Source organism: Rhincodon typus, chromosome 11 (assembly GCF_021869965.1).
Source record: "Rhincodon typus isolate 14 chromosome 11, sRhiTyp1.1, whole genome shotgun sequence".
Classification (NCBI taxonomy): Eukaryota; Metazoa; Chordata; class Chondrichthyes; order Orectolobiformes; family Rhincodontidae; genus Rhincodon; species Rhincodon typus.
This window is the reverse complement of record NC_063342.1, coordinates 40,217,926-40,242,925: the sequence shown is the minus strand read 5'-3', so window position 1 is coordinate 40,242,925 and position 25,000 is coordinate 40,217,926. Positions and strand designations below refer to the sequence as shown.

General features: G+C 40.3%; 1 protein-coding gene across 1 annotated transcript in view; it reads right to left on the bottom strand.

Moving 5' to 3' along the window:
• The window catches only part of mao (monoamine oxidase), a 94,330-nt gene that overhangs the window by 60,494 nt on the left and 8,836 nt on the right, over nucleotides 1-25,000 (bottom strand). The window contains exons 2-4 of the mRNA XM_048602577.1: nucleotides 9,182-9,286; nucleotides 6,265-6,356; nucleotides 1,726-1,867 (exon numbers count right to left, since the gene is read on the bottom strand). Coding sequence (XP_048458534.1) covers nucleotides 1,726-1,867; nucleotides 6,265-6,356; nucleotides 9,182-9,250 — 303 coding nt within the window. The 5' untranslated portion in view covers nucleotides 9,251-9,286. The remainder of the gene's footprint in view (nucleotides 1-1,725; nucleotides 1,868-6,264; nucleotides 6,357-9,181; nucleotides 9,287-25,000) is intronic.

Sequence of the window (25,000 nt, the reverse complement as noted above, 5' to 3'; positions counted from 1 at the left end):
AATCTCTTTTTTGCATAAAGCTAATCTTCCTGAAAACTGTTTACTCTCCTCAATCAAAATTGCCCACTTCTCTTTTCCAGCACATTACATTCCTCTTACATAAATATTATAAGCAAATATGATACTTTCTTATGCAACACTGAGTCTGAACCCCTGAACAGGTCCAGAAATTTTTTATTCCTCTAGACATTTACTGTCCTAGCATGTAGGATCAGCAAGCTGGAAGCAAGTGTCAGTTGTGGCTCAGCTGGTAGCTCACTTATGTCTGAGTCACAGATTCTGGTTTTAAGTCCCATGCCAGGACTTGAGCTTCAAAATCAAGGCTAATAGTGCTGTACTTCGGGTGGTTTCCTTGAAGCTGCAAGTTCTGTCTTTCTGATGAAATATTTAACTGAGGCCATTCAATGCTCTCAGATGGGTACAAAGGATCCCATTATTGTATCCTGAACTAGAGATAGGTTGGTGGCCTGGTTGCTACTTATCTCTCAATCAACATCATAATACAGATGATCTGCCCTTTATTAAATTTATTCTGTATTTCCTCATTCCAAGAGTGACAACAGTTCAAAGGTACATCATTGGCTATAAAGTACCTTGAGATAATCAGTGTTTGTGAAAGGCACAATAAAATGCAAAGCTTTGGTTTTAAAAACGAATCTATACATTAACACTTATTATATCAAAGCCTTCTGATGGTATTTTACAGCAGGATTCCTGCAGCAATCAGAAATATTGCCTTGTCAGCATATAAATATGGCTTTCAGGCATATACAAAAGTTAATTTTGCACAAAGATTTTTCAGAGTTTGGGCTGTGCAAATGTACAATTCAATTAAAAATTGTATTTACTTTTTGGAGACAGTAAGGACTGCAGATGCTGGCTATTTTTATCTTTCCATCTTTGTGATGTTATGTCATTTATAAATAAGTATGATAATGATTTACTCTGAATGTGACAGTTTGACAGCACATTATTTTATCAGTTTTTAGAGTGGGTAGGATATGGGTAGCCTATAAGTATTCTGATGTAATACACCATAGTCAGGTGGCAGTTGTGAGTTATGTGAGAAGCAAAGTTTCAGTTTGCCAAGTTCTTGCAGACACTTATCCAAATACAGAAATTTCCAGGAATGTCAAACTACCAAGAATATCAAATGCTATGGGTGCCTACAGTTAAATGAATGGGGAAATGAGCTGTTACAACCTGAAACATACCAGATCAGGAAGACAAAATAGAATGGCTACAGAACTATTGAGTAAGATTGGTAACCATTAGATAATTTCAAAATTACAAAGGCAAAATCACATACAAATAATGTTTTTCTTCATTTACTTAGAACAATAAACAGAAGTAACTTGCAAAACCTTTGGTATAGAGTCAATTTCCTTCTTGGTTAAAACATGCTCAAGCACCATTTTCTTAAAGGAACATGTCCATAGAAAGCTGACTTGTTTATTTTTTCACTCTGCTTCAGTAAAGCACCCTTAGTGAACATGTGGGAAAATATTCGACTGGACATTCTTAGTTAAGTTATTCACCACAATTAATCCTTCAGTTGTTAGAAGAAAAGTCACCTGACTGAAGCAAGGCACCTTTTCCACACTCTACATCAGCAATGCACATCCAAAAATAGCTGAAAAATTTCTCCATTCTTACTTATCAATCTTTTCAAACATGTACTGAAACAAGCAAGTCAGGAAAGTAATGTTTAAAATGTTTGCTCACCTGTCCACCATTGGTTGTTGAAAAAATCCGTGTTGTTCCACCACACTGCTTGACGTACCACAGGAACCAGAGAGCAGAGACTTCATGTGGTTCAGAGGTGACATTTATATTCACAAAGAGAGTGGCAAAACGCCTGGCAACCCTACAGGTTGAAAATTAAAAGGATATTCTCTAGGAAAAACTCTTCATACCTTCACAGTAAACGGAATAGCTGATATTTGGGACAATTGTGGAATTATGTAGATTAAGCAAACTCAACTATTAATAGTCAAAAAGTTAGACCAATAAAATATTTGAAATTAACCAACAACAAATCTGCTAAGAGAATGCGACAAATCCAACTAGTATTCCATGAAATTGAAGTTCTGATTGGTTAAGTCCACACTCTTACAGACAACATTATGTCTCATTTTCTAGAAGATGTTAAAGTATTTAATAGCCGTGGAAAACCGTGAAAGCAGAGATATTCGAATGCTTTAAGTGTACCTTTATGAACTTGTGTTTGAGAGCTTCTACAGTGCAGTGGGTCATGGAAGTAGAACAAACATATGTCCTGTTATTAACAAGAAGGGCTAAACACATTGCAAAGATAGCTACATATCTTGTCCCTTTGCTTTATTAAGAACAATATTGGCAATTCACAAATTACTTTAACAGCAAAATTCTCTAACACCCCAATTTACTGGGTGAACAAGACCAACTGTAATCTCAATGACAGGCTCAAACTTACGGTGAGCTCAAATCCTAGCCACCACCAAGAGTGAAATCTGCCTATACACTAAACATCGTTGATATCGGCGAGAAAGTAATGAACATTGCATGCAATGGTCAGTGAGGAGCTTCTCGACATCAAAAGGAAAAAGTCACATCTTTTAACCAAGTGTTGATCTGCAAGAAGAGATTCTTGCTAATGAGCAGTGAGCAACCTATTTCATTATTTTCTAATCTCACTTCATTGATCTGAAGTTTCACATTCTCTCACCCACAGACAGAAAGTAGACAATGACAATCCCTGACACAAAAGTCACAGTGGTTGGATTCATGTGTGGAATGAACTTCGAGAAGAAGTGGTGGATGTGGGCACGGTTACAATGTTTAAAAGTCATTTAGGTAAGTACATGAATAAGAAGTATTTGAAAGGATATGGGCCAAGCACAGGTAGGTGGGATTAGTTTATTTTGGACTAGGGTCAGCATGGTCTGGAAGGGTCTGTTTCCGTGCTATATGGCTTTATGACCTGCTCCTCCAGTCCTCCCTTTGGACACCAGGTACCAACATCATAGGGCATGCTTTACGGGCATTGACTGCACACACCTCTCTTCTATGAACATTGGGATACAATGGGCACCAACCTCTCTGCACCATCATAGCACATCTCAGATCTACTTTCAAGACAGTTCTGCACTTCTGTGCTGTACTTTGCATGTACTGGCTGCTTTCCTTGTAATGCTGCTGGCAGGACACTTTTCACACAGTAACACCTGATCTCATGAATGCAATCAGGCTGCATCTCAGGGATTCTCGCCTGGTCTCATTATGCTCATTCACTTTTTACCTACTCAGATGTTCACACCATCCCTGCCTTGCCTTCAACCCCAAAGCTCGAGCTTACACGATCATGGTATTTTTATCTTGCCTTGACTTTTACCACATACACAAAGCCAGATAGTTTGCCATGTTTGCCAGTAGTAATTAGTCAACTGGGTGGAAACGTTGCTGTATGTCACCATGTTATGTCAATCTGAGGTTCTAAGGAAAGATGACAGCTGTCCTGTCCACTACCCCATCCACCAGCACCTCCAGCTTCCTATCAGCAAAGCAGGGTGCCAATTTACCTCGTGGCTATCTACAGAGTAATTCTTCATACACTGCAAATGTAAAAGGCTATTCATGACTTGCAGCATTTGATCTGTCATACAACTGAGCTTTAAACAGTGGCTGGAACTCCAGAAGGTTTCAACAACACTGAGCTCTTCTGCTTCTGATAAGTGCAGGACAGTGTGAGCGCAGCACTGTAGAAGTATGATGCAGGCTTAATGAGACGAATAGTGTAAAATTGTACAAGAAAACATAGTACAGCTCACAGAGATAAACTCTCTTAACTCTCCCTGAAATGACACTCGACCAAGTTCTGTGACGATCCAGGCCTCTGTTATCACCACCTTTTCAGGAAGAAGCCTCCAAAAACTCATGAGCCAGTGGGAGTGAAAAAAAAATTCATCTCATCGCTGTTTAAAATGGGCAACTCTTTATTTTAACAGTGACCCCTAATGCTAGCTTTTTCCACAATAAAAAAAAACATATCTCCACATCTACCCTGTCAAGACCCCCCCACGATCTTGTGTGTTACAATCAAATCACCTCTTACTCTCCTAAACACCAGTGGATACAAACCTAGGTGTGTCCAACCTTTCCTCATAAGACAACACCATCCTTCCAGGTATATGACTGATAGATCTTCTAATGAACAGCTACTAATACATTTATGTCTTTCCTAAGGAGACCAATATTGTGCATGGTACACCTACCAATGCCCTGTATAACTCAAGCACAACCTCCCTACTTTGGTATTCAATTTCCTTCTCAATAAATGATAACATTCTATTAGTTTTCCTTATCACTTGCTGTATGTGAGCACTAACTTTTTAAAATTCGTACGTTGAGGCAATCAGATCCATTTGCATCTCAGAACTCTGCAACCTCTCACCATTTAGACTTTATGTTTCTTTATTTTTATTCTTCCCACCAAAGTGGAAAATTTCAGTTTCCCTATTCCTTACCTGTCATCTATTTAACACATCTTTGTCATATAACCTTTCAGTATCTTTTTTGTAGCCTCCTATGTCCTCTTTTCAATTTGCTTTCTAACCTATTTTAGTGTCATCAATAAATTTAGCAACTATACCTTCTATCCCTTCACCCAAGTAATTTCTACAAATTGTAAATGTTGAAGTCCCAACACTCATTCCTATGGCACACCACTTGAGTTTATTCCTAATGGCCGCTTCCTGTTAATCAGCCAAATGCTACCAAGTTTGTCTTATCTCCTTATAGTTAGTGCTCTCCAAATGTGGCCTAACTAAAATTCTACACAGATCAAATGAACTTTTATTTTCTGCAATTTTTAACCTTTGATGTGGTATTTTCACAAATGCCTTCTGGAAATTCATGTACAATACATCCACACCGAGTCCATGCAGCACTTATAGATCCTTATTCACACCTTTAAATCAGTCCACAGAGCCTGGACCCATCTTGTCACTATAATATCCTCCAAGTAAAGTACGGAACATTTCTTTAAATGACCTTCTCTGCATCTACACCCAATTCTCTGGGCCCTCGAAGGCATGCTTTTTAACATGCATACAGGCTGGTGACCTTTCTCACTTTCAGCAAAGAACAAGAACATCTATAAGATAGCAACTCACTTCTTATAGCACGTTGCATGAATCAATTGTTTAGAATGCTGTATACCTGAAAAAAAAAAGTTAAAGCCAAAGCATTTTTTAAAAACTAATTCATAGTCATGGAATCATGTACAATAATTTACGGCTTCTCAATCTCTAACAATATGCTTGAAGCATTTGAATCCTAGCACAAGGAAAGCAACAGACCTTCCTAAATTTATGCTACTGCCCAGAATCTCCTGTTTCTGTCCCTGACAGGAGAGTCCCCTATAACAACTATTCTTTTAAATTTTGTCAAATGCTGCCTTACATAAAAATCATTCCTAGTGTCCAATAACTGATTGCCTCTTTCATTTTCCTCAGAGAAACTATCCCTTTCAACAGTACACAAAACTAAATATACTTATTTGATAGAGGAACAGCCACCATAGATTTTTGAACTACTTTCTTGGCTTTCCTGACAGTCACCCATCATCTGACTGACCCTGCTGTGTAATCACGTTTCTAAATCTACTAGCCATCTTACTCTGTGCTTATTATATGCCCTCAATAACAATAAGCCTTTAAAAAAGCAACATTCACTAACATTTTATATATAAAATAAAGTACCTTCAATTATCTACAGGAAACAATGGTAAAATGCAAAATAAATTGTAAAAATTCATTAAATTAATTTGGTCCCCATCAGGTAAATGAACAGAAAGTCCATAAATAATAGGAACTGCTTGTGACAATACTGTAAATGTCAATAAATCTATGAGAGCCAAGGCTGTGCGAATACAGAACGTAGTTTTACCTTATCTAGTACTGTGATGGGATTCAGCATCAGAGTTGCTTGGACTGGAATGTCACAATGTAATATTGTGCTCAGTTCTCAGTCTGAGGTGTGCCAAGCAGGGAGATTCTGTATCTCAATGTAAAGATGGATAAAGTCAAGATTGGATACTCCATATAGGACAGTAATTCATATCTCTTGATTGTTGGCAAAGGCTGTGTTGGCACAAGCGTAAAGTCTGGCCATCCAACCATTCTGTCCGAAAAAGGGCAAGGACCCAGCTGGACTGAAGAATGTGTATAAGGAACTTGAAATATAGTAAACTATCTAAACAGGATAATTTTAAAGAAAACATACGTAGTCCAGCAAAGTCTGTCAATCAGTTCTTTCATTGTTATTTTATCCCATTCTTCAGCATGGGGCGCAGTCCATGGTGCATCGGCAGGTATCTGGAAAGAAAAGGTTCATAATACTTTCTGTATACTCATTAATTGCAGTGCAGTTGTGAAACTTGCATGAAAGTGCTTTTCTGCCAATAATACTGTAAAATTGTAATTTGTAAGAGAAAAATTTGAAATTTTGGGATCAGAGAAATAGTTATGTTTTCTGTAGGTTTTGTCCACATGCATCATGCTGATTGTTACACTCATCATTTTTACTGCTTCCTAATTCATTCCACAGCTCCACACCTGCTCCTTCTCATTTTGGCATGCATGCCCCAATTTTCGTCCATAATTTCATATCCTCCCTGTTACTCCTTAATCTATATAGTTTCATTTTCTCCTACACAATACACTCTTTGAACTACATTATTCTAAGCATATAAGTTGGGAGCAAAATTAGTCTCTTTAGTCCTTCAAGCCCAGTTTACTATTCAATAAGATTGTGGTTGGTCTGGTTGTATTCCGAATTTCACATTTTCACAAAGCCCTGCTAACCTTTGACAGATTTTTGTTAGCGAAGCGTTATCTATCTCTTATATTATACCTGTACAATATTATTATAGAACATTCACTGACTCAGTAATCACTGTTAGCTAAGCCATCAGTTTATTCAATATCACTTCATAGTGATTATAACCTCACCAAGTTTATCTCCTCTTTCAACCCCCTGATTTTCAGGGATGACTGGGATGATTTGTGTCACCAATAGTAAAGACAGAAGGAAATATTTCTTTCCATTCATTAAATCTTGTTATCGACTTATACCTCCCCATTCTCATCCTCTAGACACAAACACACGCTTTATTTATTCTTTACCTTTTCAGGAATGCTTTTAGACAACTTGATGTGTTTATACATTTCATGCTCTAATTTATTTCTCCTTATTAATCTTTTCATGATTCTTTGTCATTCTTTGTATTCTGATGAGGCATCTGACCTGTCATTCAGCTTTGCACAGTTATATATTTCCTAAGTCATAGAGTCACACAGCATAGAAACAGACTTTTCAGTCCAACTAGTCCATGCCGACAATGCTCCCAAACCAAGCTAGTCCTACTTGCCTGTGTTTGGCCCATATTCCTTCAAATCTTTGCTATTCATGAACTTATTCAAACATCTTTAAAATGTTGTAACTGGACCTGCATCATTGCTTCCTCTGGCAGTCCATTTCACATACAAACTACTGTGTATAAAAAAAGTTGCCCCTCATGTCCATTTTGAATCTTTCTGCTCTCACTTTAAAAATATGCCCCTAGCTTTGAACTCCCCGACCTTAAGGAAAAGGACCTTGCTAAAGTTTAATGCTTTCCTTCTCTTCTTTAGTTAAGAACAGATGGTGGGCTCACCCCTTAGATTTTTACTTATAGTAGGAATGTACTTATTCATAATATTCTGAAATATCCCCTAAATGCCTGGCACTGCATCACTACTGATCCATTTCCAAGCCTAAGATCCCAGTTCACATTCATATTCCCCAAGTTACTCTATTTAAGTTTAAAATACTAGTCTTGGACTCACTATTCTTTTGATACAGAATGCATAGTTCAAATCATGTTATGGTTGTATTACCTAGAGGATAGCCTACTCTCTGGTTGGTTCCAGAGTGCACTCTCTAAGAAACGATCCTGAAATTAATCTATGAACTCCTCATTGAGACTACTGCTACTAGCATTGATCTGATTTTTCCAGCATATATGTAGATTAAAATCACACATGATTATTGCTGTAGATTATCACAGCGCACAAAATTTCTTCTTGTACACTTTTCACTATATTGTGGTTACTGTTCAGGACCCTGTGGACCACTCCCACTAGTGATTTCTTTTCTCAACTATTCCTGATTCCAACCAAATCCTGATCTCCTGAATCAAAGCCGTATTTAATTATTGCACCAATACTATTTTTGATTATGAGTGCCACCCCTCTGCCATGTGCTAACTTCCTACTCTTCTGGAATATCATATATCGCTCAACATATAGGGCTCTATTTTTGTGATTCTACAGCCATGGCTCCATGTAACCATCAGATCATATTTAGTCACTGAGGTGTATTATTAGTTCATTTACTTTGTTGTGAATGCTATGCACATTTAGTTATTGAGCCTTTAGTTGTTTTATTTTGGTATCTTTTTAGCAGATATACCAGCAGTCAGGTCTATTTTTTAAGGCTTTTCTTCTGTCCCTTATTGCCATTCTCTAACCTTCACTTTCCATTCTAATCCACCTAACTTACACACCACCCCGAACTTACACACTCTTGCTCACCTGCTTTGACTGTATCCCTTGTTTTCTGACATTTATTCAAGCTTGATCCCTCAACTCCTTGTTTAGTTTAAAGTCTAGGAACAAATTATTGCAGATGTTGGAATCTGTACTGAAAACAACAAATGCTGGAGATCACAAAAGGTCAGACAGCATTCATGGAAAGTCAGCAAGCTAATATTTCGAGTCTTGATGACTTTTCATCAGAGCTGAAGTAAAGTCTTCTCTACTTCTCTAGTTATGCAGCTCCCAACGTTTGAGTGTAGATGATCCCAAAGGTACAGATCCAGCTTTCCTCCAATGATGTCAATCCCCCATGAACCAAAACTCACTTCTCCAATAGCAGTCTTTCAGCCATGCATTCACTTTTCCAATCTCTTTCATTCTAATTCAATATTCAATTACCTTCAATGCCGGAATTGTAGGAAACAGTCCCCATTATTGTTTGTGTTCAGAAAGGAACAGAAAGCTGTACATTATTATATGTAAGCTTTATCACCAGGATAATTCTCAAAATAACAGGACTTTGTTTGCTAAATATTTAATAAAGACCTTTAAAATTACTCTACCTCCTTTCCCATGTCATCCAGCGTTCTCCACAAGTTGTTGTAATCCAGGTACACAAATGGATTCCACATAGATGGAAGAGGAGCCTTGAAAGGATAAGATTTTCCCTGAAAATAGAAATAAAATTAAAAATGAATTGGTTTAGCTCAAAAACATTTGCGAAGGGCTGTCTACATAAGTTGACCATTTAATGTATTACTGATTGGTGAAATTAATTACCACATCAAACATTATAAGAAGCTTATGTACAAAGGCCAAACAAAGATCCTAATGTTCCAAGAGGATTTCATAGAAAGCATCCAAAGTGTACATAGCGAAATCAAACCCTCTCAATTAAATATTTGAAAATTCTACTATCAATCGTAGTAAGTTAATTTAAAATTAACTATCAAATCTACATGAACGTGAGTTAAATATGAAGGCCAAGGTTTCCAGCTAGTGTCACTTCCTCACTTCCGCAAAGTAAAATTTATGATTTAAGATGAATAGCACAAAGAATTAAATGCATAAATACCGGCACCTGATTATGCAATTAATACTTTCTACTTAGTAGCCTCCAGATTACAGTAATTAGCCTGAAGTAAGTTTTCATTTATTCATTCATATAATGTGTATTTTGCTGGTTGGTGGAGCACTTATTGCCCATCTTTAATTGCTGTTGGAAAGGTTGTGGTGAACTGCCTTCTTGAACCTCTGCAAACCACTTATGTCCATGATGACCCAGTGGTATTGTCACTGGACTAGTAATCCAGACATCCACGTAATGTTCTGGTGACCCAGGTTCAATTTTGAGGAGGAACACCCAAAATGCTGTTATGAAGGGAGTTCTAGGAATTTGACCCAGTGACACTGAAGGGGTTGCAACATATTTCCAAGTCAGGATGGTGAGTGTCTCGATGGAGAACTTGGCAGTTAGTGGTGTTCCCTTGTATCTGCTGCCCTTGTTCTCCCAGATGGAAACTGTCATGGGTTTAGTAATTGCTGTATATGAAGAATTAGTGAATTTCTTAAGGCATGGCAGGATAGTTCAGATGCATGGAATGCCCATGCTGTGCCATGTGGGGAGCCATGTACATTTCACATGGCCCAGGCAATCTCAAGCTTCCAATCATTGAGATCTGGATTTTGAAACTTGCATGGAGGTCAGAGTCACTGCGACTCATACACAAAACAGGGACATGTGATTAGAGCATTCAACAAAGTGGTCACACTGCAGATTAAGAGCATTCAGGCAGAGATTGAATGGGTCTCTTCATAGCAATGTAGAAAGACCAGGAAGGCAGTAATGGAGATAAAATATAAGTGAATAGAATCTGAATACAGTATAAAGTAGCAAGAAACATAAAAATGGATTGAAAACGCTTCTATAGGTAAGTAAAATGAAAAGTATGAGCAAAGAGAGATATAGAGGAAGAGGCAGGCGAATTCATGATAGGAAATAGAGAATGGCAGAGAAGCTAAATAAATACACAGAAGACACAGAAATCTCCCAAAATAATTAAGATTCAAGAGTCTAGGGAGAGTGTGCATCTGAGGGAAATGAGTATCGGTAAAAAAAGTAGCACCAGAGATGTTAAAAGTGGACAATCCCCACAACCTGACATTTTTCACACTAGAGTGTTGAAAGAAATGGCTGGAGAGTTGCAGATGCATTCATGATCATCTTTCAAAATTCTGTTAATTCTGCAACAGTGCCTCCGCACTGTTTAAGAAAGGAAGAAGAGAGAAAATGCAGACCTGCAGAACTGTTAGCTTAATGTCAGAAGTAGATAAGATACTAGAATCTATTATAAGTAATATGATTACTGGATATTTAGTAATAATCGCCTGTGTGGGATGCGTCAACAGGATTTATGAAGGGAAAATCATGTTTGACAAACCCAATATAGTTTGTTTGAACAGAGTGGATAAGGGGAAACCAGTGAATGTGTTTTTGGATTTCTGGATTTTTGTTAAAGCCTCACACGGGAGGTTGGTAAACAACATCAAAGTGCATTGGGCTGGCAGTAGAATATTAGCATGGATTGAAGATTAGTCAACAGGCAGAAAGCAAAGAGGAGAAATAAATGGATCATTCTTAGGTTGACAGGCTGCGACTAGTCAAATACCACAAAGATCAGTCCCAGCTGTTCATAATTCACATCAATGATTCGGACATAGGGACCCAAATGGATTGATTAGAAAATATTGGGATGTGGGCACCAAACGTAATTTTTGCAAGTTTGCGCACGATACAAAACTTGGTAGGAATGAGTTAAGGAGGGTCTACTGAGGCTTCAAGAAGATTTAGACAGGCAAGAGTTGAACAGGTAAACTGAAAAGAAAACCATTTGTATTAGAAGTAAATCTTTAGAATTCTCTACCCCAACGGGCTATGAAAGCTCTTTACATCCAAGAGCAAAGATTGATAGACTTCTAGTTACTGATGACATCAAGGGGTATAGAGATAGCATACAGCATTGAGGTAAATGGTCAATGTGATCCAGAAGGGCAGGGCAGAATCTAAGGGCTGAATGGCCTACTTTGGTCCATTGTACTCTTTTCAAGAAAGGCTTCGTGCTGGGGACCTTGCCTCAAGAAATGTAATACCTGGTTGCAAATTCCTAGATCTAACAGCAGTGGAAGATAAAGTATGAATAACAATCTGCAAGCTAACTTTCTTTTGGATGCTGTATTGAGGTTTCTGATCCTATTGCAGATTTCAGTTACTTCTTGTGAAAACCAAGATCTTTACTGAAGCAGGCCTGAATTGGGATACCAAAAGTATGAATAAACAGACCATCAGTCCTGGGCTGTGGGTTTGATTTTGACTCCGTCAGATCAACAACAGTGGTACAGGTTGTCAGCTGGAGCAATGCATTCCAATTTACAGAATTCCTTCGAGCAGGAGCTGCACCTGTTTGCAACCCTGGGCAGAGCACATTCCTTACATGAAATATAGGTAAAATTAATTATGACCATAAGATCGTCTCCTGGGATCATGAGGATTGCTTGAAGGGGTAAGGGGGATATTATTCAGATTTATTCTTCAAAATTGTTTGGTAATTACCTGTTTTGTCATCTCTCTAAGGAGATTACATGGCTCTGGATAAAGAAAGGAGAACCACATGGGATAGACTGGACTGATCACTAGGGCTTTCTTCGTTAACTTATTATGTTTTAATCAACACATTTAGACATATTATGAACCTGCAGGGTGGTGGGACATGAACATGGACATTTTGGTCCTGAGCAAGGAACACTAACACTGCACCACAAAATGCTGCAATTAACTAAAGTCAAAAGGAACACAAGGGGGCAGCAGAGAATTAGCACTGCAGAAGGATGAAAAATAGTACATTGCAGCAAATTAATATTTATATTTTTAAATTGAGCGCAAAGCTACAGCTTATATTTTTGATTTGGGGAATCTAGCATAGAATGTAGCCAAAACTAATTACATTTGCTCTTTACAAGTGGCCTCAGTCTTCAAATCTGTACACATATTTTTCACAGAGAGGACTATGCCTGCATTGAAACTGTAATCAAGATGTAATCAGCAGAAGAAGCCACAAAATGGCAGCAAGTTACTTGAGATACACAGTGGAACCCTATTATTACCACACTCTATTTATAGCCTATATTGTTCTAAAATATTTTTCAGCATTATGCAGGCTTATAAAATACAGGGGAAATAAATGTCTTCTGGAAGCACAAACTGAAAAATGAAAACATTGGCAACCATTTTGATTCTGACTTTTGGTTTGGGGCAGGGGAGCAGAGACAGCTCAAAATCAGAGCAGAACTGTCCGCCCTGTTCTTCTGGTCATTTCCACTCACTGCTCTTTCAATCTGGGCCTACAGATTGGCATTAAATGTTGGTTAAAAGTAGGTCTATTACACAAGGAAAAGAATCAGGGTCCCAACATCGATAGATTCCCATCTGATGTTCTAGTGGAAGGAGCAGGTACTCTGTAAAATGGTCCCACTTAAATGGATGGTTGGAGGGTTTTGTTTTTGTAGCTTCTGCAGTTGCAGGAGAAATATTAATGGTCATGTAAGTGAAATTGGTTACAAATTAGGGGCAGAAATTTAATGAGAATCTGAAAATTTATGTTGAAAGACTTGTAATTTTCCACAGGGTAGCTCTTAGGGAGGGGAATAGGCGGTCAAGATTAGAAGAAGCTTGTTTACTGATGCTGCCCAGGGAGATTTTTAGACATGTACAGCTGTTTTCCATTTTAAGGGGAATCCCACCCCAGGAAACTGTTACAGCCCTGTGAGTGAATGCAGATGTTCACTTTATGAGGAAGATATATTCCAGTTTGTAAAATAATGTAACAGTTGCCCCACAGGATTCCCAATGTTTGACCCAGACATGGCAGAGAGGGGGGAATCATTGAGCTACTTTCCGGGCAGAGACCTGGAACTCCTGCTAAATGAGGTAGGTGCAGGGGTGAGACTTCACTCTCCCTGCTACGGTACTCACCTCCCACCAAAGCTCATGCTCCACCACTCTCATTACCTGCAGCATCTTGCCTCACTCACTGCATCCCAGCCCAATCCCAACAACACAAACCCTGTATGCCCTCTGTGCTGCCTACTCACTCGCTCGGAGCACCTCACCAGCTAATACCAACAGTAACAGCTATGCCACTCATCTCCCTTAAAGCCCAGCACTCTCTCATTCCAGGAAGAAATTCTGCCCTATTTCCAAGCCCCAGTGCTGGGACCCCCTGACTAAAGAGTATCCACATTAATGAGACCTGCTGATGGCCATGACAAGCTTCCTGCCTTCCCATGGCAAGGCAAGGCAGAAACAACATGAACCTGGCTGACTGGGCAAAGCACAAGAGAGCTGGAAACCCAGTGAGGGTTAAAGTGAGTGATCGTTATGACAGTGAGTGAAAAGCCCAGAGCTGTGGTCTGGTCCAGCCTGTGAGCTGGGAGTGTGCCCCTAAGAACACACAGTCCTTACTGCAGCATTGCAATGATTGTGGTCAGTGCAGTAAGAGGTGCAGCACTGAAATGCAGAAGCATCCTGTAAGTGTGTCAGAGATGTACCATGAGAGGTCTTAGAGGCTGGCACATGTCGGATACCAAGGTCCATGAACATGGGTGCTTGTGGCCGGTGCCTAGGGAGCATGCTCTGAGATACTGGTACCTCGTGTCCAACATGGAGGACCTTCAGAATAAGCAGCTAGCTGAGTTCAGCAGGCACCCATTCCATTTTCCACAGCAAACTTTCTTAACATTGAGCTTATTTGATGTATTTGGTAAGATAGGAAGCTGAATATTAATAAGGCAAGGTGAGCGATTAACAAGGCAATGATGTCCCTAAATTGACAACCTGCCACTGTCTAATGAGAAACTTGCCATGTTGCTTGTCAAAATCATGCAGTGAGCCCATATGAAGCAATGCCATGGTAACCTCACTGGAAAAGTAATCCAGAGGCTCAGACTAAACGAATGAACTAAAGATACAGTGATAGCCTGTTTGACTGCAGGTTAGAAGGCTGTGTGTTCAAAATCACAAATTCCTAAAGCTTTAAAAATGTGATCCTGTAGCACAGTGGTAAAGCACCTACCTCTGAACCAGCAGATCCAGGTTCAAGTCCCACCTGTTTCCTATGCCACAATTAGCCTCATTCAACTCTCACTACTGCAGACATCCACCATATTGTTTCTATCTGTCATTTTACAATTAACAAGTGTTTTTCAACAAATCTATTTAACAACACACCATCTCAAATCCCAGATTATGAATAGTTCTATATCAGGGGTGGCATGGTGGCTCAGTGGTTAGCACTGCCGCCTCACAGTGCCAGGGACCCAAGTTCAATTCCAGCCTTAGGTGACTGTCTATCTGGAACAGACAACAGTACAGTACAGGCCCTTTAGCCCATAATGTTGTGCTGGACTTTTACCCTAAAGAGTTGCACATTCTCCCCATGTCTGCGTAGGTTTCCTCCCACAGTCCAAAGATATGCAGGCTAGGTGGACTGGCTGTGGTAAATTGCTCATAGTGGCCAGGGTGGGGAAATGCAGGGATAGGATGGAGTGGGTCTGGGTGGGATGCTTTTCAGAGGTGCAGTGTGGACTCAATGGGCCAAATGGCCTGCTTCCACCTTGCAGGGATTCAATGGAATTTCTATATCAACCACCATCTGCAATACCAGATATACCTATAGGTGACACTGTGAGACAGGATTTTCAACAGTAAATTTTGACATGTTAGCTGTCAAAACAACAACTGAGAGCAGAGTGAAAGTTTTGTCGTAAAATAATCAATTTGGCCACCATCTTTCCAGGGAGGTAGGGAGGATAGGAGGAGATTGTAAAGCCAGAAATATGCAGAGTTTCTAAACTTACCAGCAAGACCTCACTGTACTATTTTCTTCTTATTTCCTGCTTAACGGCAGGTCAGAGGGACTGAGGGCCTGGGGGGGTTGGGGGGTGGAAACCAGTTTTTCTTGAGGACACAGCTAGGGACTCTTGAGGTCATGCTCTGCCATTAGGGCTGGTAAGAAGCACAGCATTGGGATAGGAAGGGAGAGGAGTCATCAGGACCAGAAGGGGGTTTGTGGGGGATGGGAACTAGGTCACCAGTCGCAGTGTGGGCAGAGAGGTGGTATTCATGGGTGGGACGTTAAAGTTACTTCAAAGGTTTAGGTTAGTACTTGTAATTTGGATGTAATTCAACAGTTTAGAGTAGCTACTCTTGCCAGCCTGGTAATAAACTGAGTGCAAGATAAACATTAGTGGTGTCGCAAGTTCACCTTCAAACCACTCACCATCCAGATTGGAAATATACCACTGTTTCCTCGCTGTCACTGGGGCAAAATTCTGGAATTCCTTCCCAACAGCATTGTGGGTCTGCCTACAGCAGGGGGACTGCAGCAGTTCAAGAAGGCAGCTCACCACCACCTTCTCAAGGGCAACTAGGGATGGGCAATAAATGCTGGCTCAGCCAGCGACACCCACATCCTATGAATGTCTTTTTTTCAAAACCATTATGAAGTAATCAATATCAGAACACAATCTGGTCAGTAACAGTTTACAGTTTGTGGGTATTTGCTGTGGTTTCCTGCATCTCAACATTCACAGTCAGGTGAATCTCACAGTTTTTTTGGCAAAGTGTGAGTCGTGTCAGTTTTGATGGAGTGATTCTCACTACAAGGCCAAACAAGTGCTTTCACTGTATCTTTCCTGCCAGTTATGGCATTTCAATCCTTGTGGCAAACGTCACATCCAATTTCCACTCTCTCTTACCATCCACCACTCCTGGATCAACTCGTCTCTCATTGGAGATCACAGAAATTGCCGACACCGTAATTGAAAGGCTGTTGTGCATTAGATAGGCAGTGTCAGTCTGGAGCTGCCCTGCACAGTTGCTGACATTTGCCCCCAGAAATGGCAGACAGGGGGAAATCAGTGCTCCACTTTGAGGGGCAAGCACCTGAAGCTCCTGCTGAACACAGTAGTGCACAGGTGGCATATCCTCTTGCCCTAGGACCAGGAGTTAGGGTTGTGAGACCAGACCATACCAGCCTGGTCCAAGGTTACCACCCACTTTACAGCAGTCACAGCTATACAATCACAGAATCCTGACAGTGTGGAAAGAGGCTGATTGGCCCATTGAGTCTGCATCGACCCTCCAAGGAGCATCCAGCCCAAACCCATTCCCTATAACCCCACATTTCCCATGGCTAATCCAGCTAGCCAGCACATCCCTAGACTGTGTGCTACCATCTTCTCTCTGATGCTACACACTCAATTTAATCACTGCTGCAGCACCCGTCTTCTACATCTCACACTCTAACACCCTCACAAATTCCTGCAACATCCCTCACTCACTGTCACCTATTCCAAAGGCAAAAATGCTCCATGTCCTCTCTGCTTCCTTTTCACTCACTTGGGTTTCCTCTCCAACTGCACCAAGAGTAATAACTGTGTCACCCACTTTCATCTTCTATAATACCTGCCTCTCTCTCAATAGAGGAGCAAAACAGCCCATGACTGGGCAGAAAGACTGAAGCAGGTGGTGTGCTGCCTGGCATTCATCTCCAGGAGCAGAGGATCCTGATTCCTACCATCACAAGCAGGGCCTCGACTAGTATCGGAAGCTGCCCTGGCTTTGTTGGGGTCCCGAGTGAAAACTATTCCTCTTAACTGGACTAAGTCCTGCTGACACCTGTGGCAAGCTTCCTGCCATTCAGCATGGAAGACATTCCAGTTTTGCTTCATATTCCCTGTAATTTGAACAGGAGCTAATAGGGGAAAATGTAGCTGTTTTCTCTTAGCCAATGTTTTAACTGTGGGTAACTTCTTTATTTTTATATTACAGCTCTGCACATACCCATGTCTCCCTATCAGAGACTGTGTTTTCCTACAGCTCTGTAGCAATCACCCAATGTCAGATGGGACATCATATTTCAAAGCTTCTTATTAGTGTCGTTAAAGAGATACCATATGGATGTGACATACAAGCAAAGAAGTGGGTAGCACAGTGGCTCAGTAGCTCAGTGGCTAGCACTGCTGCCTCACAGTGTCAGGGACCTGGGTTCAATTCCCTCCTCAGGTGACTGTCTGTGTGGAGTTTGCATGTTCTTCCCTATGTCTGTGTGGGTTTCCTCCCACAGTCCAAAGATGTGCAGGTTAAGTAGATTGGCCGTGCTAAATTGCTCATAGTGTTCAGGGATGTGTGGGTTACAGGGGAATGGGATGCACCAAGGGCCAGTATGGACTTGTTGGGCCAAAGGGCCTGTTTCCACATTGCAACGATTCTATGTTCAAACATGTATTGTAGAAATGCTGTCAAGAGCAGCATTCCCAATAAAGGATGCTACAACAGTGTCAAATCTTTAAGATTCAATATGAAGTGGCAGCTCATCACACCCTATTCTTTTTTTTAAATTCATTTGTGGGATGTGGGCATCACTGGCTGGCCAGCATTTATTGCCCATCGCTAGTTGCCCTTGAGAAGGTGGTGGTGAGCTGCCTTCTTGAACCACTGCAGTCCACCTGCAGTGGGTTGACCCACAATGCCATTAGAGAGGGGATTCCAGCAAAGATATTGAATATAACACAAAACCACCCTGCTCAAATCAAGAAAACTACCCAAAAAGTAGCAAATCTCAAAATGTTGCAAGACGGTCCAAGAGTATTAAGGATATATTTACTGCTTTAAGAGCACAGTGGGCAGATAGAGATGATTATTATCTGAGCCACTCACAAACAGGTATACAATCAAATAGATTAAGGAGTACAATGAATGACTGAATGGGCAGATTGTAATGACTGTCAACATGGTAAAATTAGATATCACAGATTGGTTTGATGCATAAATGAATGCTATCTGTAAGTTCACTGACAACACCGCCATAGTGAGATGAATATCTAACAACAATGAGTCAAACTACAGAAGGGAGATAGAGGCCTTGGTGACGTGGTGCAATGAAAACAATTTGTCTCTCAACATCGGCAAAACTAAAGAACTGATCATCGACTTCTGAAAGAAAGGAGGATAACACGCCCCCATCTACAATCAACGGAACCAAGGTTGAGAGGGTGAAAAGTATCAAGTTGCTCGGAGTAACGATAACCAACAACCTGTCCTGGACTTCCCACGTAAATGCGACAGTCAAAAAGGCACAACAACGCCTCTTTATCCTCAGGTGGCTAAGGAAATTTGGCATGTCCATAAGGTCCCTCACCAACTTCTACAGATGCGCCATTGAAAGCATACTGTCTGGGTATATAATGGCCTGGTACGGCAACTGCTCTGCCCAGGTGGTGTGCATGGCCCAGACCATCATGGAAGCCAACCTTCCATCCATGGACTCTATTTACACGGCTCTCTGCCACGGAAAGGCTGCCAACATCATCAAAGACCCTGGTAATGATCTCCGAAAACCTCTTCCATCAGGCAGAAGATACAGAAGCCTGAACACACACATCAGCAGGTTCAGCAGCAGCTTCTTTCTGGCTGTTATCAGACTGTTGAATGGACTGTAGCCCCAAATAATATAACCTGTATGTCTCTAAGTCTTTTTGATCTGTACATCCTTTGCTTGCAGAGATCTGCCTATACTGCTCATAAACAAAGTTTTTCAATGTATTTCAGTACAAGTCGCAATAAAATCAATCAATATTGGACCTAGCCCTATTTGTTGATGCCTTCTCTTAAATAGATACAGCTGAACATGCATTCAGCTTCATGAGGGACACCACCTGACCAGCACTATCCAAATAGATCAGCATTCAACTTTCAGGTGCCCCCCCGACAACCGCCGTGACTACATATTGTTGCCTTGGGATTAGTGAAACAAATATGTTGTTTTAGGAGCTCATAAAAGTTCTTTCAATTGGGCAGGAGTTCTGCTGGATCTTTGGAAGGATTTTCTTTGGTGTGAAAGGCCTCAAGGATCCACTCCACTTGGGCCTTGTCAACACAAATCCTCGCCATTTACTCTTACCTGGGACAAATGGCACCGCAGGAAGGCCAGACTTGGATCATAGGCTGGAAAGCCAAATTTGGGACCATGCCAGAAGATCCATGTGGATGGTTGATAACCCCGCTGCAGGTTCAGAGAGAGAGATGGAGCAGAGAATAGATGTTGTACTCAGTGTGAAGAGAAGCAGCACTTCCAGCAGGAGGCCATACCAACTTCAGGGTCTTCAGACAGTATTTCTCCTGCGTACACTTAGCCATGAGCTATCTGGTGAGTAACTGCCCTTCACCAAGAGGGTAAACACAGGTAAGTGTCACCTCCTTAAGCTGGATCTGCAATCTTGGAACAGGGTAAAGATAGGAAAAGGTTGTCATGATGCATTGAGATTGGATCCAGTGACATTGCTATCCATCTGGACATCTGGGAAGTCACACAGACTGAAGAACATGCTTTTTTGTCTTCACCACAAAAAACACAAAAAGTGGTCATTGGCCTTGCCAGGATATTAGAGACTTTCCCCATAAAGCATGTTAGGAGAATAGTCTCAAGATAATGGGGTCAATCATTTAGGACTGAAATGAGGAGAAATTTCTACAATCAATGCATTGAGAATTCTCCAGCCCAGACTGTCATGCATGCTCAGTCATTGAGCATATCCCAGGGACCGTGGGACCAACAGTTTTTTGGACTCAAAAGGAATTGGGTAGAAAAGTGATTTGAGATTGAAGGTCAGAAATTACCTTACTGCATGCTGGTAAGGTATGAGGGACTATAGAGTCTAGACATTCTACACTTCCCTCTGTTTAAAAATAGGGATTTAAATAACAGGTGCCTCATGGAAGTAACAAGCTCTCACCTTTCTTTCACTGCCAGGTTACTGATCATGGGGAAATCTGAACTGTACCTGCAGAGTTGCCGAGCAGAGGCTGATAGCTAAGTTTGGTACTCATGAGGATGGCCTCAACCACGATCTTGGGTTCCTCTCTCTTTCTCCCTCACACGCACAAACACATACACACACACACACACACACAAATCTATGGGGTGAATTTGCATTTGCAGATTTGTAATTGCAGATACATTCTATTTTGTTCATAAAGCACACAATTTGTAGATAGTCAATGTGGCATTTTATAAACTCCTACTTTGGAAATAAAACCAGTCTGACTCCAAGTTGATACACAGTCAGATTCTAAACAAGGCCTCACACCTAAAAGGCATTGTCTGACCTGGGATGTCACCTGTGGCGTACTGAGGGAACGGATAAAACCTTTAGTTATCTTAGGGCAGTGATTTGAAAGAAATTCTGGAATTTGCATATTAATCCTTTCTAACTGATTAAAAGTTTAACAGCCATCTTAGGTTTGTTCAACACATTTGCGTCACTTCTATGACCATTTGACCCTTTGCTTATAAATTCTGTGTCTGATGCCACCTCTCTGACTGACACCTGGAGGAGGAGTGGGTCTCCAAAAGCTTGTATCTTCAGATAAACCTGTTGAACTATAACCTGGTGTTGTGTAATTTTTGACCTTGTGAAATTTAAGTAAGGCTGGCATTCAATTTTATACATTTCACATTGTAGCAATTTTCTTCAGAGAAACTTTGCCTGGGGAAAGATAGACTGCCTTTAGGATCAACAGACTGGCTATACCTGAGGCTTATAGACAATGCTACTTGGCTCTCCTGGTGGGTACAGAGGAAAACAACAGCACCAGAAGGGGAAGTATTGAACCCTCACTTAGACAGGCTCTACAATCAAGCAGATCAGGTCAATACACCAACAACTACCCTGCATAGACGGGCCATGCCTAAAAAAGGAATAGAACAATGTTTCGCCTCTGCTGTTTTAAATTGAATTTAAATTAAATTACAGGATAGTGTCTCTTTCGATCAGACAGAATTGCAGCATAATTTTCTGCTCAAATTTTTCCTAACACCTTTTGCTTTACGTGCAAATTTCAGTGAGCTATTGATTTTAACAGTATAAAGTCTATTAAAAACAAAATGGAATTTATGATTTATATCAGCCAATCTGAAATCTTGATTTTAGTCTTATAGCGCAGGTACCTTAGATGCGCAATAAAAGTTTACAAGTGATCTAGATTAGATAGAGAGTAAAATTACCATTTATCAGCATCCACATAAAAAAGAGTTTATCCAAATCAATCTTTAACAGCAAAAAAAAATCAATCGTGCTCTCTCAACATTTTAAAGAGGTAAAATGCAGTTCTTAGTGACTAGGCTAAAATGTTTTTGCAAGGTGACAGTGCATGTAGAAAATCTATATAAATGGTCAATTTAATTGTGACTTGGTATCAAAGAAGCATTTGATTATACAGGCAAAGAAATGTTGAATTTGCACTGATTAGGATGCAACTGAAATAGTGGTCTTGATTTTAACTTCATCAACTAATGAGTGAGGAGTTCAGATATGAAAACAAGCATCCCAATACGATTCCAACAGTTATCACAATACAAGCAAGGCCATCAAAAAGTCGCATCATCCCATCCAACAACAATTCTGGACAAGACAGATTCCAGAGTGAAATCCAGCTTGATAGATCATACGTTTTTATTCTTATAATTTGTTTACCATGGTGGAAGTCTCTGAACATATTCATAAGAGGCTGCCAATGCACTTTGACGGAAAGAACAAAGTTTATTACACACAAAAGGAAAAAAAACTAATTTAGTCTACTTATTAATGACTTGATAAATTCTCATTACAATATCAGAAAATAATGATTTAAGACTTTTACCCTTGGCAACAACATTACAGATACTCAAACCACAGAGAACGGTTCTTCATTTCCACTTTAAGGCTCTGTTGGCATGGCTGTACTTAGTTTCTTTCTGGCAAATGTCTGCATTTACTCAGTGTTATCTTCTTTAGTTAATGTCCTTACCTAAAATCCTTAAACAAACTGCTAACATAGCCACTTGTGTCATAATATAGATTCCTTAAACTTCTCTTCCACAACCTTCTGTTTCTGGGGTTTCTGTCTTAGTAACTTTTAAACCACCTATGACTTCTATTCAGCCCCAAACTGTTTTAGAGATTGCTAAGTGAACAACACATTGGCTGATATATTCTCCCTGATGGAAACCTGCAAACTCTCTAATCTTCTGGGTGGGTCTCTGTTTCAAAAAGGAAACTTGTTTCTGTCATTTTCTCCATGTGTCATAGGCTACCTTAATTCCCTCACTTCCACCACTGTTTACAAAGCACGGGCAGTACAGACATACAAGTCAAACTTGGTGATATACATAGAAAAGTGTTAATCCAGGCAAGAGAAAATTATTCCATCACACTCTTGATTTGTGCAGGCTTCAGGGAGTCAGGAGGTGGGATACCAATCACAGGTTTCCCAGTCTCTGACCTGCTCATGTAGCCACAGCTTATGAAGTTTGTCCTTGACAATGTTCAGGAGGTTGTAAGTGTAATGCATTTTTCCAACATCCAGATAATGTGAAAAATTTTAAATAAATGTTAGTTAATTTCCTCAGCAGTGAACTCACTGCTCTGCCTTGCACCCAAATTCTCCTAGTTAGTTCTTACTTCACTAAGCCAATTTTATTCACAATCAAGCATCCATAATTAATCAATTTATATCGTTTAGCATCTGTAATCTTACTCTGGTTTGATAACTTGGAACAGTGTCACAACCCATTTGGGAAAGCACACTGATTCTCGAGCTCCACTACTAACGGGGTCATCACGAAAGTTAAAGATTTAATCCAAATACTCAAAGCCCCAAATTTTCCTACCAGGTCTACCCAGGTTAACAGAAAACATTGACTAGGAATCCGCACTTAACAAGAAACTACTATTTATACTGAATAAATCACTTCTAACCACTGGCAAGGTATGAATTATCAATTTATAACTCAACTCCTTCCTAAACCCCTCCAAACACATACAGACAGATATAGACATACAAACAAAAACATAGACATTGTCAGTGAAAAAAACAAATGAGGGAAACAGGTCAATAGCATCAGTCGACAGGATTGTACGAGGTTTCCTTCTGCTTCATCAAGTCCTTCTGATCTCCAATCATCTTCTTTCTAAGTTCTTTCAGTTTTTTATTACATACACGCAGCAGTTTGGCAAAGTTTTTGAAAGTATTTGTACAGTGTCTCAGTCACTGGCTAGAGACAACAGCTTATATGCAAATAATGAGAGAGAATAGCTAGCTATCTTCCGATTCTGTGTTACTTCTCTGCAAGGAGAGAGAGAGATCTTTAATTTGTTTAAAGAGACTGGAGGATTTATGTTCTTGTTTTGTTCATACGTCGTCTGTTTGGCGAGGAGCTAAATGAAAAGTTGATTTTATGCTGAGTATTCCTGACCCGCACAACTAGTGCTGACTGAGAAACCAATCACAGGCTCTCTGAGCAAAACTGTCTTGAATGCACACCCACAAAGAGGTAGAATAAACTTTAGGTCATTGTCATTCAAGGGTCCAGGGCTAGGGCTGCCCACTGGTTGGAGATGTACCTACCATAAAGAAACAGGGATATGGCTGTGGGAGGTTAACCATCTCATCTTAAGGATGCCACTATATGATTTCCTCAAGGTAGTGTCCTAGGCTCAACCAACTGCAGCTGCTTCATCAATGACCTTTCCTTTATCATAATGTCAGAAGTAGGAATGTTTGCAGATAATTGCATAATATTCAGCATCATTCACACCTCCTCAGATACTCAAGCTGTCCGTATCAATACGCAGCGACTTGAACAACATTGAGGCTTGGGCTCTACCTCCTGGAAGAATAAAGATAGAAGATATAACACCAACAAGTTCCTTTCCAAGCTGCACACCGTCCTGATTTGAAACTATATTGTTGTTCCTTAATCATCACAGGGTCAAAGTCCTAGAATGTCCTTCTCAACAGCACTGTGAGTCTACCTACACTACATGGACTATAGTGGGTCATCAGTAGCTTATGGACAATTAGAAATGGACAACAAATACAGAGCTGACCAAAAATGCTCACATTCCTTTGAAGAATAAAATGACAAGTAGCATTCACAGATATACAAGTTCTTCAAACAAATTTTAAACATTCATATACCCGCTCTACTATTATGGGGCATCATAATGATACAGTTCAATTTGTGCAGCCTCCCACTATTTTCTAGAACTCACATCAGCGCCTACACAATTCAAGTCTTTCAGAGAAAGCAAAAACTGCAGATTTTGGAGTCACAGACAACACAGCATGGAACTGGAGGAGCACAACAGGTCAGGCAGCATCAGAGGAGCAGGAAATTTGACATTTCAGGTTTCACTCCTTTACTGCTGCCCTAAACATTTCAGTTTGGGCATAACAATGTCCAGATACATATCACGGGTTTCGCTTGCTGCATATCCTTTGACAC